Source organism: Myiozetetes cayanensis, unplaced genomic scaffold (genome assembly GCF_022539395.1).
Source record: "Myiozetetes cayanensis isolate MyiCay16 unplaced genomic scaffold, myiCay2020 scf6-25, whole genome shotgun sequence".
Lineage (NCBI taxonomy): Eukaryota > Metazoa > Chordata > Aves > Passeriformes > Tyrannidae > Myiozetetes > Myiozetetes cayanensis.
The window spans coordinates 1698389-1719526 of record NW_026087853.1 but is presented as its reverse complement, the minus strand read 5'-3'; the positions used below and the strand labels follow the sequence as shown (position 1 = coordinate 1719526).

Below are 21138 nucleotides of genomic sequence, written 5' to 3'. Positions count from 1 at the left end.
GGCACATCAGAGAGACAGAGTGCTCTGTAATCCTCCTCCTAGACTAGTTTAGCCTATTAATTTGAAAGGCAAATTGTGAACAGGATTTCATTACAGGCTCTCAACAGAATGGTTTCTGTAATATGAAAATGCAGCATCTTTGCCCTGATAGTTCAGAGTTAAACACCAGAAGCCAGAGCAGCCCATGCATCACATAAATCTGCATCCAGCAATTAAAACACATCTCAGCTTTTCATACTAACTCTCCACCTGCCAGGGCAAAAGGCAGGGAGAGCTTCTGGTATGTAAGACTTAATTACAAATGTTAAAGAAGAAGTTATGAGCTCTGGATTGGCACTGTCACCTGAAAACACTGGTTTCTCTTCTGAAAAAAAAAAATATAAAAGACCTTTTCTTCCAAAGAAGAGATGCATCCAGAACCCAGCCCACTTACATTTTAACTCTTCAAAAAGTATATTTACTTAAAAATTTAAACATACATGTGGCTTCAAATAAAATCACACAAGGACAACGCAGTCTGGATGAACGACTCTGAAATATCAAACCTTGCTGGAATTGTACAAAGTTCAACATCTCCAGTTTAGCTTTTTAAAAGATATTTACCCAGAAGGTAGGTTTCACTTCACAGGGAGGTCTGCTATCACTCACAGCCCACTGTACTGAATAAAAACATTAAACAAACCCCCACAGGCCGGCTCAGCCCATCTGAAACGGGAGCAACTAAAGCAATTCCCACAGGCTTTGCACATCCCACCGATTCAGAACTCGCTTAGTGGAGCCTTGAGCACAACCTGACGGGCAGGGAGAACCCCAGTCACCTTTAGCTGAGCCACTGCCTGCTCTGCATTCTTCTTCTGGAGCTCCTCTTGCTGCAACTTGCTGCTCTTCTCCCCCAGCTCGTTCATCAGCCTCGCGTAGTCCTGGCGCAGCTTGTTCAGCTCGGCCGACTGCCTGAAAACAAACAAACATTTTCACTGGGTTTTGTTTGTTGGTTTCCACCCTCTCCCCCCCACAAGAAGCACAGGCCACAACAGCAGCTACTCAGATATCAACTCAGAGTCCTGTATTTGCAGCCAAAGGGCTGCACTGGGTGGGTTTGGGGTTGTTTTTCCCCCTGAACTGTTTTATTCTAGGGGAGGGATGAGGGTCAGGTGCTCCCGGCCATTGGCACAGCACAATGAGCTACAAGGCAGAGTCAGAAACAAAAGGTCAGCAATAAAGCCACAAGCATCAGTTCCCTTTGAAAGGTTTGCAAGCTGATTGGCATGATTTGGGCAGGCTGATCTAAACTGAAGAGGCTCAGCGTAAGGAAAGGTCTTGCATAGAAATTCACATTCCTTTCCTCTTCCCATAAAGGATTATTGATCTCAGACTTGCTCCAGACTATTCCTCCTGGACTACTAACTGCACACATTCCCTCAGACTGTTTGTTGCCTCCCAGCCTTGACCTGACTATTAACTTTTGAAGGTGTCTGAGGCACTCACTCACGCAGGGAGAGAAGATGCATTTGTACAGCCCAAGGGAAGGATTTTAAAAGGTTCCCCTTCACGCCTAAGCAAATAAAAAGCATTTTATTTTTATCTTAAGTTTGCTTGTTTAAGGCTTTTTCAATATAACTGTCTAAGAGATAAAGATGCTTCATTTAAATAAACAGGACACCTAAAAATCAGGGTACCACACCCTTCTCTGGGCACTTGTTATATCGACCTGCTCAGAACACATCTCTGCTGAGCTGCTCCAGGCAGTGCAGGAGCTGTTCACAGAAAGGAACATACTGAAACAGCAGCACAGCCAGAAAGAGTAAATATGGGGCTCTTCACAAGTCCTGACAGTGGTTTTGACATTCTGGTCTCCAACAGTAACAAATCAAATACCTGAGAGCATATAATGTGTCGGTTTTTGTTTTCTGTACACCCTGCCGGGGTGCTCAGCTTTTAGCCCAAACACACACAATCCTCTCTGCCAGCTCAGGGGCATTTTGAGTCATAACTCACAAAAGGCAAGACCTTGAGAAGCCTTTTTGTTTCTCCAAACATTTGCACCACCAGCAGGTAAATCCGAGTGCCACCCCAGTGGTGTCATTAACTGCAGGGTATCAGTACTGCAATTAATGATACTACTGATAATATATGAAATAATGATACCAGGTGCTGATTATGCTCCCAGAATCAGCACCTCTCCTCAAGCCCCAGGGGAAAGGACACACACACACCAACTGTGCCTCAGCACTGCTGCACTTCTTTCTGCTAAAGCCTCATAAAAAGCTCAGGTTTTAAGCTGATAAAATAAATTGTCTGTTGTGGAAGCCTCGGCTCAACGCAAGCACAACCAGCCCAGCCCAAAATGTGTGTTCCCAGCTTAACCACTAATTCAGAGACAGCCAAAGAGATGGAAACAAAAGAAGCAGAAGCCAGAACAACTCTTCAGGGAAGGCTTAAACACACAGAGCTCCGAGTGGCTGCTCACGTACTTGCTCTCCATTTGGTTGGTGGAAGTACTGACAGCATCTCTCAGGATCCCGTTTTCCTGCTTCAGGTGGCTGATTTCTGCCTCCATCTGCTCACGGAGCTGCTGGAACTGATGGGGAGAGAAAGATCAATCCCAGAAAAGATCAGACTGAGGAGCAATAAAAAACACCCCAGCAGTTTGTAGCAGTGGATATCACAGTAGTTTCAGTAAATAAAATTAAAGGGATTTTTTGGGACAAGGGCAGCTTTACTGCTTCCTCACACACCAACTCTTAAATTAAACTGTGCTACTCAGACCCTCGTGCTCAAATAAAAGCACAGGTTTCCTTTTATATCAGTGTAACCACCTATTTATCAAGGCAACCTTTTTATTGTTTAAAAAGGCTACATAAGTGATACTCAGAATAATGACTGCTCAGCTGTATAACTTTAGATATTTACACATAACTTTTCCAAAGGGAAATACACATGCTGTGAATTATCATTAGAGGCTTAGAAAGCCCTTAAACAAAGTATAAAAAGTATAAAATAGCTAACAATACATGGGTTATAAAATGCAAACTACAAAAGGTTAGTCCTCATCTAATACCCTGAAACCAAAATTATGAAATAGATCCTTAATTTAGGCAATAATATATGCTGATTGCATTTTCAACGTGGTTCCAAACTAAGGCAGAAAGGAGCTTTGATAACCCAAGGTTCAGGGCAGTGCCAACAAAAACCAAAACACAGGACTCAAAGGGAAAAAACAGACTCTGCATATACAGAGAACAGCAGAGCTGGTCTTGCTCTGCAAATCCTCCAGCACATACAGCTCCAACACTTTCTTCCTCTACCAGTGCCAGTCTGTACATGTGGCTGACACCATTCCAAGACCCAGTTTCATCAAATATCTGACTCATCAATGAGGGTTTTATATATATAAAAAAAAAAAAATCCAAATAAATTTTGTGTACCAACCACAGCAGTCCCCTGCAGGGCATCCACCTCCAGCTCTGCACCAACAAATACAACAAGTTGGGCCTTGGATGTTGATTGAGGGGTTCTTTTCCCTCCCTATATATATATATATTTTTTTTTAATGCCAACAAGAATCCCAGCAGAATCAGGGGCAGAAACCCCACACAGCTGGAAGCTGTGACTATCTCCAGGTTCTCTGTCATGCTGCAGCACATCAGCAGAGGGAGCAGGACCAGAGCACTCTGCTCATCCTTTCTCCAGCTCTGCCTGGGACAGCAGAGTCTGCAAAGGCCTCCCAGTCATGCCCAGATCTCTCTCCCCCTCCCCAGCCAGCAGCAAGACCCTTTCATTATCCAGCTGTCTATACAGCTTCCAAGGAAGCTGCCTCTGCTCAGGAGAACACAGCTGTGCTCCAAAAGTGCAGAGATGCTACTCTTTAAAGTGCTGAGACAGAAGATACAGAATTAAAGCTGGGAAGTTCATGTGCTGGGCTTGATGCTGTGACATCACACAGGAAAAAAGTACTAGAATGAAATCTAAGCAGGCAAGCTGGTATGAAAAGGGTCATTCTTCTTTGAAAACTCTAAGTCAAACTTTTTAATCTGATGAAACGAACCCTTCATTATAAGGTCACTCCATTATAATGCAACTACAGTAGACAGTAACAAGGGTCTTAAAAAAATTACAAGTGTCTGCTCTTCAAATATTTTCATCAGAGCACTCCCCCAGGCATTGGTATTTCATGTATATTATGCTATGTTGTCACTCTATGGTATAATTTTAAAGAGATTTATCCGCTGGTAAATGATCATCAGCATTAGTGGTTCTCTTAAGCCGAGTATTTCAATTAGATTTTACACTTTAATTGAATAACATTTCAGCAGAGCACCACGAAGGAAAAGTAACCAAATCAGAGACTGGCTGCCTGGATAGCATTTCACAGACCACCAAAGTCATCTGTGAGAACACCCCGTCTTTAAGTCAGGAAACTGCCACAAACTATTGCACCATGGCTGAGGCAGCAATTTCTCAGCATTCATCTGCTTGTGCATGAACAACTCCAACAGTTTTGGTAAAGCACTTACCTTGATCTTCATCTGCTGAGATTCTTGGTAGCTCACGTGTATTTTGCTCTGGAAAGTGTTGTGCTCCTTTTCCAGCGTGTTGATGCGCTCTCGCATCTTCGCCGTGAGCAAACCGTTCCTCTCCTTCTCTGCAACCAGCTCCTTGGGTGGGAAGGGACAGGGGAAAAGGGAAAGAAGTCATCTACTGCTCCTTTCTAAAGGCTAATAATCAGTGTTTTAAGGTAACTAAAATTATACCAAGTGTGCATCAAGCCAAAATCAGCATTGCTCTTCACTCAGAGAAATTACAGCACTAAACTCGACCAAGTTTTCAGCATCTTTATGAATATTTAGGATCAGCGTAATCTCACATTTATTAAAAAGTTTGCCAATTTAAACACTGATCATCTGTTGTCTCAGAAAAGACAGAGTCCTATTTCCATGGTTTTGCCCAATCACAGAGGCCTAACAACGAAACCCATGGATTGCACAGAGGGCAGAGCTCAGATTCTCATCCCAAATTTAGCAAAATGGAAGAACACAGGTAGAGCATCGTGGCCAAACAGAGCAATTCAGAGCAGAATAATTGCTCTGTAGCAGGTTGCAAAGCCAACAGCTTTGTGAGAGACGGGCTATTGTGCTCTGCAAAAGCCAGAGAAACCCTGAATCCCACCAGCACGACACCATATTATAGCTTTGAAGTGAAAATACACGTTGCTGTTTAATCATTTATTAGTCAGTAACTCAACCCAGACACCTGAGAAATCCATAGAGCTGCTCCTCTGCAGCATAAATGCACTTGCTTTTAGTAAGCAAAAAAAAACATTAAGTGCAGCTTTCAGCAGCTCCCACCACACAAGGAATTTGTACCATCTGAGCTTCAGGTGTCTCCAGCCACACAGCCCAGCTCCTTACACAGCTCCTCACTGTGCCAGGGAGCCCTGACACATAATTTAAGTGCTCTAAATTATTAGCCTGAATACCCACCACCTCTTCAGAGTAATTACAGCTTTTCCCACATTTTAAATTTAAATACAGGCTATTCTCTCCCTCGGATCCAACTCACTAACTGTGCCCCCCCGAATGAAACAAGTGACACGAGTTCCTAAGCCCATGTTCACGGAGGCATTTCCAAATTTAAATCACATCAAAAAAGTCTTAAGTCACTTATGACAAACCTTTTTTCCATGTAAAATCTTTTTTCCCACGTTATCTCTTGATCTGCTATGATGCAACTAAAAGAAGGGCACCAAGCCACCCCACCATCCAGCTGCAGCCCTCACTAACCCAGCTACACCTCAGGGCAGCACCAGAGATCCTGGGAAGATTAACTTTCACCTACTTTGTGTTTTGCCAAATACCTCTGAGGTCAGGCACCCTCTTGCTCCCATTTATCCTCCCCAGTTATCATCTGTATCAACACCCCTGCAGGAAACATCCCTGCACCCTAAAGTCTCCCTTTACCCTTCGACAGCGTTTCCAGAGAAACACATGAATTTGGAAGATAAGAGCTTTTATCAGTCAAGCTGAGCTTTATCCCTTTTTCCTCCTGATACTTCAGCAGTGCAGCAACTTTGCTTTCACCCATTTTCTCCCAGCTTCTCCCTTCCCCAGTCCAGAGGGGAAAACCCCCTGATGACCCCTCCTTCTCTGCAGCTCCCACCTTACCTTCACAAGCATCACGTTGCAGATGTTTTTTTCCCCAGCCACATCAGCTTTTCCCACACCCAGGCTCCTTTATCCATTCCCTCTGCTTCTTCAGCAGCAGATACCTCTCCCCTTTGATTCTGCACTCCTGAGCCAGATTTTTTTTGCCTCCCAACACATCACAAGCTCTCCCTCCCTATGATTACACACTGACTATCCCAAACCTCTTGATCCCACCAACAAATACACACCCCTCCTTGCCAGGAGCCAACACAACACCCACTCCCTTCTCCCCCTCCCATCTCCCACAGCTCCCAACTCCCATGTCCTGTGGCCACTCTGCTCCCACCTTTAGCCACCCAGTTTTCTGTGCCCGAGTTTTGTCCCACAACACGACTTTCCCAAGCCTAAAACCTGCATGCTTCCAAACCAGCCAGAACATCAGAACCCTCATCCCAAAACTCCCCAATTCAATCCACATCTGCCTAATAATTCTCCTGCAACTGCTTTCCTCTGCAACCTTCATAAAAAAGCTGCTTTTCATAAACTAGTCTCGACAGCGATGCATCAGCATCCCTGTAAGTCCAAAGCAATCAGAGCTGCACCTGCAGGGGCTAAAGCAGGCAGTCTACACTTTCTGTACCTTCCTTCTTGCAGGAAACTCATGATTGTTGTGCCTAGGAGCACACACAGGCATGTGAATGCTAGAATATGGCCCAAATTAAAACAGCAGTGCAGGAAAGACATTTAATATTTGCATCCACAAGACAGACTCACGCTCGTGAAGGAAGCGTTTTTCTCAAGTACCCATTTGAAAAGAAAAATAGGCTCAGCTTGAAAGCCTCAGTAAATGAACTCTCCGGTAAAACTACTGGGAAATAACTCTGCATAAATACATTACAACACCATAAAACCAAACTAGCATCTTGGCAGTTTTCTCTGCATAAGAATTTCACCTTTCAACTTAGGCTAAGCTCAGTAAGCCAGCATTTGCTACAAGCCTCTGCTCCTCTCTACACACATGAAACTCTTTATATTTACCTGGGAGAGCTGCTTGCACTGCTCCTTTGCAACAGCTGCCTCCTCCTTCATGGCATTGAGCATCTTCTCTTTGTCCTGGAGCTGATGGAGAGCTGCAGCCGACTCAGCCTTGCTGGCCTGCAGCAGGAGGACATAAAAATGACCACACATGCCACAGGTACTGGCAGCAGAGCAAATCTGAGAGGAGGAAACACTCCCCTCCTGCTCCCAAATCCTCCATCTGCACAGCACGGGTGGCACCAGCAGTGCCCAATCCGGCCGCTAATGGATCCTGGGATCCTGCAGCACCCACTCCATCAGACAGGGAAATGCATTTTCAAGCACACAGAAACCAATTAAGAGAATAAATGGGCTCTTAAGGCCCTTGGAAGAGAGCTGCTGTGTGGTAGTGGGGAAAACAAAGAACAGCCATTAAGAGAAATAATGGGAGAAGACACAGAGATGCTGAATCATTCAATAATTGAGGTTGGAAGGGACTCGCAAGATCACCTGGTCCAGCCCACGCTCAAAGCAGGTATAATCCAACAAATCTAATCTCTCGAAATATCTCACCACAAAGGGAACAGGAAACACTGATCTGGTGTCTCCTTCCACTTTCCAGGAGAGGCTCCAGCTAATTACACTTCTGCTGGCACACTGACACAGATACTGCAGGGAATGGACCCAGAGGAACAATCCCCATGGTCCCGCCGCTTGTATACTGGTCCTGAAAACTGAAACAGCTGCAGTGACAGGCACAATTTCTACATGTTTGTGCTCAGACTTCACTCACTGAAGTCTGATGGTTGCCCAGAAGGGTTGTGCAGTCTCAGTCCTTGAAGGTTTCAAGCCTGGAGCCTGGGCTGACCTCAGAGCAGGTCCTGCTTCGAGCAGCAGGTTGAACTACTCAGAAGTCTGAGTGAAGTCTGATCACTGAAGAGGCAAAGAAGTGGCAGTCCCATAAATGCACTCTGAATTTGGAAGGTCTCCTTTAGTGGTATTGTGCCTGTATACAGTACAAAACACCCTGTCTGTGACTTCCATGAGCTACAGAGAGGAAACTATTTACATCTCTCTCAGTTAGGGACCCACATTTTTTGGTTGTACACAAGCCCAGGAACTCATTTTGATCCTTAAGGTTTAGCTTTAACACCAAACCTTCCTTTAAGTGAAAAAAATACAGCAAACAGATTGGTTGCTAGAACAGGCAACGCCATTCCAAGTGTACCTCCATTGGGTTTTGTCCTTGGAGGTTTTTAAGACCCAACTGGACGAATCCCTGAGCAACTTGCCCCGAATCTGATGTTGGACCCGTTCTGAGCAGGCAGACTGTATTACTTTTGAAGTCCCTCCCAACCTGAATTGCATTAACTAAATTGACACATTTGGTTCTGCATTTCTCTTTTGGTACATCTGCAGAAAAATTGAGGATTGCACGATTTCAAGTGTGACCACCAGGATGTTACGAGCACAGTCGTGCTGAGTCACGGGAGGGAGGAGCAGGTATTTGTAAGATACTGGTGGTCACCATTCTCTTCTGTCTGGAATACAAGAATTAAAAATAACTGCTGAGTTGGCACAGGGGGATTTTGCAGTCTCAGCCTCTGAGGGCTTCAACCAGACTGGATCAAGCCCTGAGCAGGTTGACTTCAGAGCTGGTCCTCTTTTGAGTAGGAGGTCGGACTACAAACCCCTCAGGTCCCTTCCAAGTCTGAAGTGCCCTACAACCCTATGAAAAACATCCAAAGAAGTCCCACTACAATGTATAAACTTGAGATGAAAAGACCTGCAAAACACAGAATCAGCTGATCAGCCCCAGCAGCTTTCTCCTAATTTCTGCTGTAGCTTATCCTACTTACACAGTTGGGAAAGATCAGCTCCCGAAAGCCACTAGATAGCCTTTCCCTGAGTCAGCAGCACCAGCATTCCTGCTGTATTCCTTATTCTCCATGGCCATGTCTGCTCTTTACAAGGGTCAGAGCCCTCAGCCTGCCCTGCCAGCCCCTGGGATGGCAGATGGCAGCACACAGGCACCTCACAGCTGCTTTCTGCATGCAGAGCAAGCACAGACCAGCTGGAAAGAGGAACACACAACTCGCAACAGAACACGGACAGCAGCTGGTTTGACAGCACCTCTTCCAATTTCTCTGTTTGGTAAGTTCTGTCCCCACCCCACCCCGCTCCCAGTCATTCACCTTTTGCAAGAAGTCATGGATTGCACCGGATTTTTCCTTCAGCACCTCCACCACACAGCGGGCCTCGTCCTCGGTGAAGATCATGTTCTTCATGGACGTCACGAAGTCTTTAAATTTGACTTCAGCATTCTCTGCAACACAGAGGGGAGGATTTATTTACTTTGGACTCCGCACAGAATTATTTATTTTGCCTCGAAACAGCATGTGAAGGGGTATCATTATGCATTACATTTAATTCCAGCCTGAAATGCCAAGAAGCAAGAGGTCACGAGCGCTCAGCAAAAGCAAAAGTCTCGCCAATTTAAATCCGATAACAATCTGCCAGCTGATAGTTTTGGGAAAAAAGAAAATCCCACCACTTTGTTTGGACAGTTGGTAACGTTTATAGTGTTGCTAGCGAGAAGAAAAAGCAAAACACAGATTTTGGAGGGAAAAAAAATAGCATAAATGTGAAAAATTGAAGAGTCCCTTCCAGTGTATTTTGACAGTAATTGAAGCTGAGCTCTCAATTTAAAGGACAGCCTGGCTGAACGAGCACATGACAAGTTAATTAATTTAAAAGCTGGCCCTTTTTTTGATTACATTATATGAAAGACAAAAATATTAACTTCCAAACTTAGACCAGGGGAACTGCTGCAGAAGCAATTCAGCAGTAGGAAGATAAATCAGTAAGATCCCTCCTAACGGCTGACTAAGTGTTTAAAAGACACAAACAAGGAACAGCAATTCAACTGAACTGTGCTCTAACAAACAAAAAACAGCACTCCAAAACCAGGCTGCACATAGGTAGGTCATTAGGTGGCCCCCTGACTCCAGGAAATGGAAGCACAAGACCAAGGCATCCCATATTCCCAACAAATATTCACCAGTGCACCAAATTATTTGAAGGGATGGGAAGAACAAAAACAACACAAGCTGAAAAGTGATGCTTGGTTCAGCAATTGTCCCAAAGATCATGGAGAAGGGTCCAGGTTTCTCACCACAGGTGCTAAACATGCCACTGAAACCAAGCTACACATCAAACCTAAACGCCTCCAGAGCCTGAAATATAAAGGAAGAACAAAAAAGCAGCAGCAACACTAAGAAATTATCAAGTATAAAACTAAATCACTCAATAACAGAGCACAGGCAAGGAAGCACTGAGAAATTCTAGCACACTCTGCCCTAGTCCTAAATCCAACTTAGTCATGGCCAGTGACTGCAGCTCCCGATCCCTGCTGCATTGACATCAGCAGTGATGCTGTTACCAGGAATATGCCAAGATCCTGAGACCACAAGCCCGGTTAGCTGGGAGTCTGTAGCAGCTTGGCCAGGACCAGCCTGAGCCCTGCGCTCCCTGAAGACGGGAAGACCTTGCCCTTGCACATCCAAGGAGCTTACAGTTAGAATAGGGGAAGATTTCTATATCGGGATGGCAAATCCCAGCTGACACAGGAGAATTAGGAGTTCAGCGAGAAGGTTACAGCCTGCAGAGGAAATGAGAAGGGACGGGTGCACACGAGAGGCTTTGATGCTGCAGGACAGTAACATGCAGACAACGGAGGCAGAAGCACAAGAGGAGCCTCAGGCATGCTGGAATCCAACCCAGATATCACAGAGCGTCACCAGGAGGTTTTCAAGGGAGCATTTTGGAAGACAAGTCTTAAAAAGAGGGGTTCCAAAGAGGGCAGGGAGTGACCAGGCAGCAACATTGGAGAACCAGCCTCCCACACAAACACGAGCAGGGGATCGTTGCTCGGTCACGTGGCTTCTCCCTGGCTGCCCACAAATTTGAGGGTCTCACCTCACGGCTCAGTAAGTTTGGCAGGCTTTGAGCAGGTCAGTGGCCTGTTTAAAACTTCAGGGGTGGGACACAACGCTCATTAATCACTCCAGGCATCTGTGGGAGAGTATGAGGGAAGTTCCCCTGTCCCAACCGATTCCAACCGCACCGAAGGGAAAATTCTGAGTCCTGCTGGAAAGTGCCAGACTATCTCCACTGGCAATCTGCTTCAGATAACTGTGTTGCACTGGGTCAGTCCCAGAGAGGTCCGTGAACATCCCCAGAGAACAGAGGCTGCACTCCCAGCCTCACAGACTCAACAGCCTGTGCTGAAAGCTCTGGGTTGGAGTCCATCCCTGTTAGCAGTGCCTGAACTATCCACTGTAAAACTCTCTCCCGTGCATCTGTGTGGTCTGTGATCACCCATTTGCTCACTGTGGGGACACAAAAGCCCAGTCAGAGCTGAAAGGATTCAGATGGCACGAAGCCCTTTCCACAGTGCCAAAGACAAGGGAGAAACGAGCACACACAAGGAGAGCGTCCTGCAGCCACAAATGTTTTCCTCAAATCCCTTCTTCCCAGCACGTAAGACAGGATTCCCCCCTCCCCACACATTTTCCCTGTTCAGGTTTGCAAGCAGGCTATGCCTGAATCATCAGTTTCTTACCTTTATCTGTTTCATTCTTCAGTTTCTTGCCACTGCTCTTCTGGATCCCCTCATTCACGTTGTGTTTTACTACTTCGACCGCTTCTCGCTTTTCCAAAGTGCCGGAGTCAGAATTGTCCATCAAAGGAATATAAGTAGTTGGTTGAATAAGAGGTTCATCCACCAAAACTGTAACCAAAAGTCCACAGGGTGGGTTAAAGCTTCATAATAATTAACATCAACAATTTGTAGAAAAGGTGCATAACATACTAGAATTGGATTAAAGCATCTCTAACCTCAACAGTTAGTTATACTCTGCATTTCTGTTATCCTTCACAGCTTAACTCATTAAAGCTCTTCAGGTAAGTCCATTAAATAAAGGTCTCTAATGCATAGCAATTTAATAGCTTCAATTAAATTTCTACTTCCAAAGCTGTCTTCTAGCATTTTAACAAGTAACAGAGAAGAACCTTTACATTCTGACTTTCATTTCACTTTAATGAGAAAGTTGCACAAAGCCTCAGTGAGACTGGTTCACTTGTGGCTGTGTATGAAATCATTCAGCATCCCTAAAGTATGAGCAAAGTCTTTTGTTCCTATTCTGTTAAGAGCTGGTACTTCACTGCCAGCATTTTCACATGGATTACATCACCTGTGAACTCAAGCACTTAGGCAGGACATGCAGCAGGGACAGCAATCAGGCTTACTTTGCATGCAGGCTCAACTGCTCCTAATGAAGATATCTCAGCTGTCAGAGCAGGCTTCAGGCATCATTGACATGCAGAGAGGTTCCCAGAGGTACTGCCTGACCCTGGGTCTCCATTCACACAGCACTGGATAAGGAGCAGCCTCTTCCCAAAGAACTCTCCAGCCAAGACAAAAGGGAGAGGAAGAGCGACAGACCAGGGACAGCAGACACAGCCAGAGCTGGGTGTGCTGCGTGCCCAGCTCCTGAGCCACACTGCCTGCAGTGTCCAAGAGGCTGTGCACAGAGCCACGTCCCAGCAGGAGAGCCCACTGACCCAGCCAGCCCAGCCTGCAGGGCTGATGGACAACAGATGCCACACAGCAGCGCAGGGAGAGGAGGAATGGGTGGGATGCAGGGTTTGGGGCATCAGTGTGAAACAAATAACACATTCTTGGCTCCCAGAGAGCCAGTTATAAAACATTTCTGAGTCCTGGTTGCTGTTAAGGAGCAGAATAGGCCAGATGGACCTTTTTGTGCCACCTGCTAGTCTTTGCACTCAAGCAGCCAGCAAACACCTGCAGGTACACTGCAAGCTCAGAAGTGAGGAGAGCTCTCCTCTAGTAGAAATATCAACCATCTAATCCAGTTACCATCCTCACATTTTGCCTTCCTCTCCCTACTAACTCCCCCTCCTTTCAAAACCTCTTTAATGAGACATTTTCAGTGCCAGTAACACCTGAAATCCCCGCAGTGCTGCCTTAGCAGATCCTGGTGCCCACCACAGCTCATTTTTGCTCTGTCATTTTGGAGAGGGGGCTTTAAAAGAAAACAGCTGGTGTTCAAATAATGCATGAGCTGTTCCTCTGTAGCACTGACAGCTCAGCTTTACTGCTGCCTGAGCTGGCATTGACACTTCTTTGCCATGTACAGACAAGTTTATGGCCCCTTAAAAAAAAAAAAAAAAAAGGGGCAATGCACCCATTTCCATTGGGAAAAGCACAAGAACATCCATAAAAGAATCACATCCTAGGTTCCCCATCAGTAGGCTTCTTCCAGGAATCATTTGGAATGTTTTCCAGTTATACAGAAACCCTACACTGCTTGGAACCTCACCCTGGTCTGACCAGGGCCCCAAAACTGATCTGGACCCCTGATGACCTGACCAAAGTATGAAGGACACAGGGAGCAACTCCAGGAGCAGCCCACCAGCCTCCAACTTCAGGGCTGTCCCAGCAGAGAAGAGTTCTGAAGCTAACAAGGTGGCCTCACAGAACTTCATGGTCACACTCTGTCCAAAAGCCACAGACACAACAGCACTCATTGTAAAACTTTAAAAAAAAAAAAAAAAAAAAGAAAAAAGCCACAAACACAGAGACACACTGAGCCAAGAGGAGACAAGAAACAGCATCTTGGCAGAGGACGAGGGATGACGAACACTGAAGGCCTTGACAGCAAAGACGAACAGTTTGTGTTGGAGCACCAGCCAGCCAACAAAAGGACAATAAGAGAGGAATGTGGTCAAAGCAACCAGCTAAAAAAAAACTGCAGTCTTGTTCAGGGCAGATGATTGCAGCAGTTCCAGACATGCCTTGCTTAGAGCAACTTAAGAGCCTGCTCAGCTTATACTCTAAGTCTGCACATTAGTCCTCATTCAAGCGTGGATGTTTGGAGCCAAGAGAGCTCAGAGGGGTTCACAGCATTGTCCAATGCTCAGTGGCACGAGATGCTGATACAATTAAATAATATCTCAGGCTCAGTAACCTTTCCTACCCGGAATTCCTGCTTTTTCAAATTAAAACTTACTTTTACACAAGTTTATTTTCCAAAGGAAGAGAAACTAAAGTATGGATGGCAAAAAGGTTTCAACAATCGAGTTTATCTGAATTAAATCAAAGCCTGTATTCTCACCATTATCAACTTTCTGCTTCTTTGCAGAGACTTTCTTCTTCCCCGACACATTTTCTTGCTTTATCTCCTGGTGGAGCAGCACAGGTTCTTGCTTTTTGGCAGGAGGCACAACAGAATCAGCCTTACTGTCTTGATCATCTGTAAGAGACAATTAAGACAATATGCTCTTCTGTATATTATGTTTAAATCAGTAAATCTGTAATAACCCAAGTCCACTCCCAGGAAAACAACCTTGCACATTTTAAATCAGAACACGAAGTTATCCACATATAAACACACACACACACAGACAATTCCCAAATCAGGAGAGACCCCCAAGCCACAGGAAGGTTTAGCAGAGTGAAGAGCCACAGCACCTACTGATTTTACAGACAGGAGTCTCATCTGCAAGCAGAACACACGGCAATGCAAGGAACAGTTTAACAAATCCAATGCAGATTTTACTGCGACAGAGCAGACAGCACGGGTTACCCACATTAGTTTCTCCTTCAGAAGTGTACTTTTCCCCTCCATGAACCCACAGGGGCACTTTAAACACACCCCCCAATAGCTACTGGGACTGTTGAGAAGCAGAAAATACAGAGTTTCCCATTAGGGAACTGTTCTTTTGAAAAGCAGTTTCTAGTGAGACAATTTTTTTATCATTTTGGACAGCCTGGGCTATATTAAGATTCTCGTCAGGGCTGACACGCACAGTGCAGGGCTCTGGTGTCAGCTCCTGTAATCAAGGATAAGACTTAGTTGTGGCTGCCCTCAGAGCTGTGCCTGCAGACCACAATTTAACTGTGCCACAGAGATTTTTGGAGAACACCCACAAACAAGATTTGATGCTTCTTCTGTTTGTGGTGGGTGGGACTTTTTCTCTCCATTTTTTCAGAAAGAGAATTAAAAAAAAAAAAAAACACAAAAATAAAAATCTACCGCATCAAGCAGCAATGTGGTTCTTTTTCCTCACTCCCTGTGCAAACCTGCTGTGCCTGCACCTCAAAAGGGGATCTGCAAATACCTCGGGTTTCACTTATTTCTGGAACTGGGTATTTTTATTCTTTTTTTCACTTCTATTCATAGTCAGACAACCACACTGAGACCTGGCAGCTGCTGAGGATATGGTCAAGACAGAAATGATTCTGAGCAGTTTTTGGTCTGTTCTATGTTGGGTATTTCAGTTACAACAGCCAGACCCAGTTTTAGCATCAGTTCCATTCAATTATAGAGGTGTAGCAGGTGGGAAGCAGCTCTAAGTGCTTCTTTCCATGAATCAGCCACCCCACACCTCTCTGCACATTAAGCCTGCACTTGAACAATGATTTATTTTGCAATCTGCTACGAGGATTCCCCAGATGCCCTCCCTTATCAGAGCAACCACTCTTAGGACTCCTTTTTTTTTTTCCAGAGCTTGACCCCAGAATGCACACAGCAAACACATCTAGTAGGTTCTTTCAGGTAATCAAAGTTTTGACAGCTTGAGAGCAAAGCAGCCAAACCACAGAGCCAAGCAGAGCTACTCTGTTTCACTTCATCTTCAGTAGAAGAAAGCAAGGACGGGAGGAGGAAAAACCAGAGCATTGCTGCCAGATGAAAACCAAGGGGGGGGAAAAAAAGCAATAGCTTGTAAAAAGAAAAAAAAAAAAAAAAAAAAGGAAAAGGTTAAAGGAGGGCTTTGCCCCGGAGAGATCAGGCAGAACAGTTTGTGAGAGACAACTCTGTGGCCTTGCAAAAAGCAGAACACGGTTTTGGCGTTCTGTGCAAGAAGCATACGCAACGTCAGATACCCATTCCGTTTTTCTGCTTCTTCTGCCCAGGCTTCTTCTTAGCTGCTGTTGGTTCAGATGGTGGAGTGGGCTGTTTTGTAACAGGGACTGGATCTACTTTCTTGCCTGAAGACTTGGATCCTTCCGAGTCCTTAGTTACGTGATCATCCTGACCGGCCTTGTGCTTCTTCTCCTTCTTCTTCCGTTCCCGGACGCCGGCGGGCGCCTCGGCTGCGCCCGAGGGAACGGGGGGCACCTGCTCCTCCTCTGTGCCCAGGGCATCGGACAGCTTAAAGTCCCGAGGGGCGCTCTCCGAGTCAGACTCGTGGATGTTGCCGTTCTGGGCTTCTTTCTTCTTGTTCTTCTTCTTCTCGGTTTTCTTTTTGTCGGCCTTGGTGGGTTGGAACTTCAGGTCCCTTTTCTGTTTGGCCAGGACCTCATCGTATAAAGTCTCTTTCATGAAAAGATAGAAGAAGAGGAAGATGACTGTAATAACCACGCTAGGGATGAGGATGATGAAGTAGGTAGACTCATAAAACTCCATTGTGCTTTTTCTTAGCTATAATTCCTTTAAAAAAAAAAAAAAAACCTAGAGGGGGGAAAAAAAGAAAAAAAAAATTAGGTTTTGAGCAGGTTTTCCCTCTATATCATTTCCTGTACTGATTATGATAATAAAAGAAGATTTCTCATTGTTACAGAGTAGCCCTAAAGTGGCTTTAATAAAATCACCAAACTACACCAACCATGGAACAACTCCTGGAGTCATTTACCATTCCCTTCAAAAGCTGTTCACCTGGATAGGGAGAACTGCAATTTACCAGACTGCTGATCTGGGAAGAGGGCAGTTCTCCTCTTCCCTTGCTTTTTCCTCATTCTTCCTTCCCCATGTGAACTTCATAAAGCTTTTGATTTCGGAAATCCATGAGACAGCACTTTCAGAGGCTGTGAAATAAGGACCAGTACATGCAGAACACTGTTTTTTGGGGGTTTTTTGCATCAATCAAACCTAACGAATTAAGATCTTTATCTTGGCAAGTGGGAATTAAGTTGCAGCTTCCTTTTGTTCCCAGATTTATGCCAGCTTCAGAAGTGGAATGAGGGGAAGAAAGGAGAGAGCCCTGAATTTTAGTCCATCATAAAGAATCAGGTATTTTCAAAAACTGCTTTTTGAAGTCTAAAACCCAACTTCAAACTCACGAAAATTCCATACATTTATAGGAAAACAGAAAGATCTGTTACTTATTTTCCACATGTAACAGTGTATAACTTCCAGGGCACTTACAGACCACCAGGATAATTTGCTGAAAACATTATGTTCCAAACATTTTTTTTTTACTTTTTTTAAAAACAGGAACCACAGAGTCCAAATCTGGTTTGCTCTGACCCCAAGTTAGGTTTTTTAGCTTCATTCTGACTTTTGTTTTTTTTCACCCCTTTCAAAACTAATTGCTATGAACAGACCTGGATTTTTGCAGGAAGAATCCAAATCCTCCTCAGACTGTTTGTTCCAAGTAAAATAAAAAAAAAAAGCACCAGACATTGAAAAAAACCAAAGCAAACATAATCCAAACTCTAATTAAGCAAATACAATTCCTGATTCAACCCTGATATATATATATATATATATATATATATATATATATATTCACCCCATCCTGATATATATAAGAGATTCTGGACAGAGAGGAGTTACTGTGATAATATATTTGTACAGTGCATTGAGCAGCAGAAAAAGCAAGGATTGGGAACTCTTATTTGGCTATTAGGTTATACAAATAAAAGAATAACGTTTCAATACACTAATTATTCATCAGTTGTTTTAACATTAGGTCTCCTCCTAGTTTGTATTTATTTTCTGCTGACTGAAATGACTCGGGTCTAAAATTACATCCAACACAAAAAGTTTCAGAAGGGCTCAGAGGGACGGGAGGCAAAGCTTGTCTTTTGGGGAGAAAAAGCACAGATGCTCAAAACTAAGCTGGGGCTTTCAGAATGATTAATTACAGCTACTTGATAAACCCAGCTCTCTGCACTAAGTGATCTAATATTAGTCATCTCTTGAAGGAAGCAGATCTTGGAAATTCGTCTCAGCCAAAGTCAATATTGAACGCTTACGGGAAAGGCTAATCCCCACAGTAAATATGTAATTAAGCAGCTTTTTCACAAGTGTAATTAAGTTGATCATTACAACACATCACCGCACCAGTTACAATAGCCAACCACGCCGAGCCCAGCGCAGCCCGTGTCTCTGCCTCGCTGGGAACACCAGCACACAGCTGGCCATAAACTCCTCCCATGGCTTTGGCAAACAGGGACCATCCCACCCTGCAGCCGCCGGTCCCTACACTTTTCCCAGCATCTGACACCAGATGCTCAGGTCAAATCACACCCTCAGCACGACACGTGTTGGAAGGAGGTTCGAGACTCAAGGGGCAGGAGGCACAGTGGTCACAGAGGTAAAACTTTGGCAGAAAGCGATCGCTGCTCTGAGACCAGAGAGGAGAGGACACATTTAAAAGCTTCAGCTGCTTCAGGAGGAGCCATAAATACATAATTAGAGCAGCTGGTCCGGGTGGGGAACACATGTCAGGCTAGATGAGGTCTGATCTCAGAGCCGGGTGAGCAGCGCGAGCTCTGCTGAGCCTCCGTCCCCCACCCTGCTCTCCCCTCCCTGCACTTTCCTCCGCTGGAGCAACGGGATCATCTGCTGGATCATCTGCAACGATGAGGTTCAGAGCCTCACCAGAGTCAGATACTGCTCCTGCCCTCCTCCTGCTCGTCGGGGTGAAGCAAAGCATGGGCCACATGGACCTTCCCACCCCGAACGCTGATCACAGGCAGGCAGATTCATCTCTGAAGTCCATAAACAAATCCAATTTTTCACATGGAAGCAGGGTTCAACCAAAATAAATACCCTAAACCCCAATAAAAGTCTCAGTATGTAATTAGAATTGATTAAGCACACCCAGGAATGGCAAACGAGCTCTTGCTGTGATGGTCATGCACTTATTTCCCATCTCAGCCCAGCAAAGGTATTTAAAACTCACTCTAGGAGGGTACCACTGCTGCTGGTGTATATAATAGAACAAGACAACATCCTTCACCATCCACACCTTGCCAAAATGTCTTTACAAAGGGGCATCCTCGCCATGGGGCAAATCAGCAGTGTTTTGGCTCACACGTAATTTCCAGTTGTCCCCCAACAATCTACAATTGCAACTGTTGTGTCGTTCCCATTTACACTCCCGTGTTACGTTCACAAGCCATTTAGGAAAAAACCAGAAGCAATCTGTAGGGGGGGGAAAAGTATCCTATGCCATGCAAAAAGAAACAGGATGAAGAAGCTCGTTGTAATAAAACAGAATAAGCAAATACTACATTAACTTTAACATACCAGCTGAACTGCTCCTCAGAATTTAGTTTTGCCATCCCTCCCATTCCTGTGAGGAGACATTTTTCTCCTTGCAAGTGCTGCAATGGGACTTTTATCACTCACAGCTCCCTCGGAGAACTCCCCGGGGCGGCTGCTCCAGCTCCCACTCGAACCCACAATCCCAGGCAAGGCACACCCGGCAGGAATTGCTCTGCACACCCCCTCACTGCCACCTACGAGAGGCACAGCGACTTCAGCGACCTTTGAATTTGAAGGTATTTGGTTAAATGCTCACCTTTCACTGGGATTCGATCCTTAACCTGCCGCTGGTCACGTTCCTCAGAGCCCAGCACCGTGCCAGGCTCCCCCCCTTGCAGACACCCTCCCGTCCCATCCATAAATTCAACGACTCACAACATCTCTTTGGTCATTCTGAGAAAGGGGAACAAGCCTCATCTGTCCCAGGCCGTGCAAAGGCTCTGCTACTGTTCCCATCCCGCCTTTAACAAAAGAATTGCACTTTTGTTCCCCGAACAGAGCCCGTGCCACAGAAAAATGGCTATTTCTGAACTCAGTGCAGTCCTACTGCTTGCACCTGACTTACCCTGCCTGTTAACGTCGCCCTGGATTTTCTAACACACCTCCTGCCTTTTTGCATTTAAATCTCGAGTTTCAGCCCGTGCAGATACCGCATTTCACGGGATATTCATTCAGTTTAGGTCCAGGGGATTAGCTTACTTGAGAAGACAGAAATAAATTATAGCTCCATCTGGCTAATGAGTCACTCGTAGCTCAGTCCCAGCACATGAAAAGCACGGCTTCTATAAATGCCTGGGTCCCAAAATGCACATAATCTTGAGGGATTTGTGCCTCTTTGAAAAACTAACATTAAAAGGGAGGGATATAGGTACCAAGGTGATTTTTTTTTTTTTTTTTAATACTAAGCAGTTTAAGAGATACCACGTATGATTTAGCTAAGGCAACAGCTCCTTTAATTGGGATATTTTCCCTGGGATTTTCTCAAGCTGGTAAGCAGACTAAAAGCCCTCACATCCAACAGTCACCAGGAACACAGCAAGGAGTCCCAGAGCAGTGTCTGTATTTAATAAATTCCTCAAATAGATAACACTATTTTTGTTCTCCCTAATCTGCACACAGTTGGGAACACGCTCCGTATCAGGCAGCTGCAAAGAGGATCCTCTTGAAAACACCTTCACTCCCGAGCTCATCCTCCCCCAGAGCTCTTTGGGAGAGGATGCCCAGCAACTTGGGATAGGCAGGGCAACTTAACCCAGCTCTGCCACAGGAAAAAAAATAAACACAAAATTAAGCAAAATGTTTAGCCCTGCCATGCCTATTCCTCATCCATACAGTAGGGCAAACAGCTCTCTGTGACTTGTTCCTGAGGATTAAGTAATTAAAGCCCTGGTGGGCTCAAGCTCTAGGAAGGGGGGCTGTCAAAAAAACCCAAGGGCACTTCATTTAACACCAGCACTGTTGATGTGATGCCCAGAGAACACCAGGAAGGAGCTGACTGCACCTGAGCAGTTTTTAATGCAGGAAAGTGGGATATTACACATAAATCTCACCTGACAACTTCATAAAGAAAACACACAACTTCCAGGAAGATCACACACAATCTTCTCACAGGTCAT

General features: G+C 45.1%; 1 protein-coding gene across 8 annotated transcripts in view; it reads right to left on the bottom strand.

Moving 5' to 3' along the window:
• The window catches only part of KTN1 (kinectin 1), a 75867-nt gene that overhangs the window by 36851 nt on the left and 17878 nt on the right, over nucleotides 1-21138 (bottom strand). For all 8 annotated transcript variants that reach the window (XM_050335451.1, XM_050335454.1, XM_050335453.1 and 5 more), the window contains exons 2-9: nucleotides 16132-16699; nucleotides 14360-14497; nucleotides 11785-11952; nucleotides 9356-9486; nucleotides 7182-7298; nucleotides 4515-4655; nucleotides 2472-2578; nucleotides 819-951 (exon numbers count right to left, since the gene is read on the bottom strand). In XM_050335451.1, coding sequence (XP_050191408.1) covers nucleotides 819-951; nucleotides 2472-2578; nucleotides 4515-4655; nucleotides 7182-7298; nucleotides 9356-9486; nucleotides 11785-11952; nucleotides 14360-14497; nucleotides 16132-16654 — 1458 coding nt within the window. In that variant the 5' untranslated portion in view covers nucleotides 16655-16699. The remainder of the gene's footprint in view (nucleotides 1-818; nucleotides 952-2471; nucleotides 2579-4514; nucleotides 4656-7181; nucleotides 7299-9355; nucleotides 9487-11784; nucleotides 11953-14359; nucleotides 14498-16131; nucleotides 16700-21138) is intronic.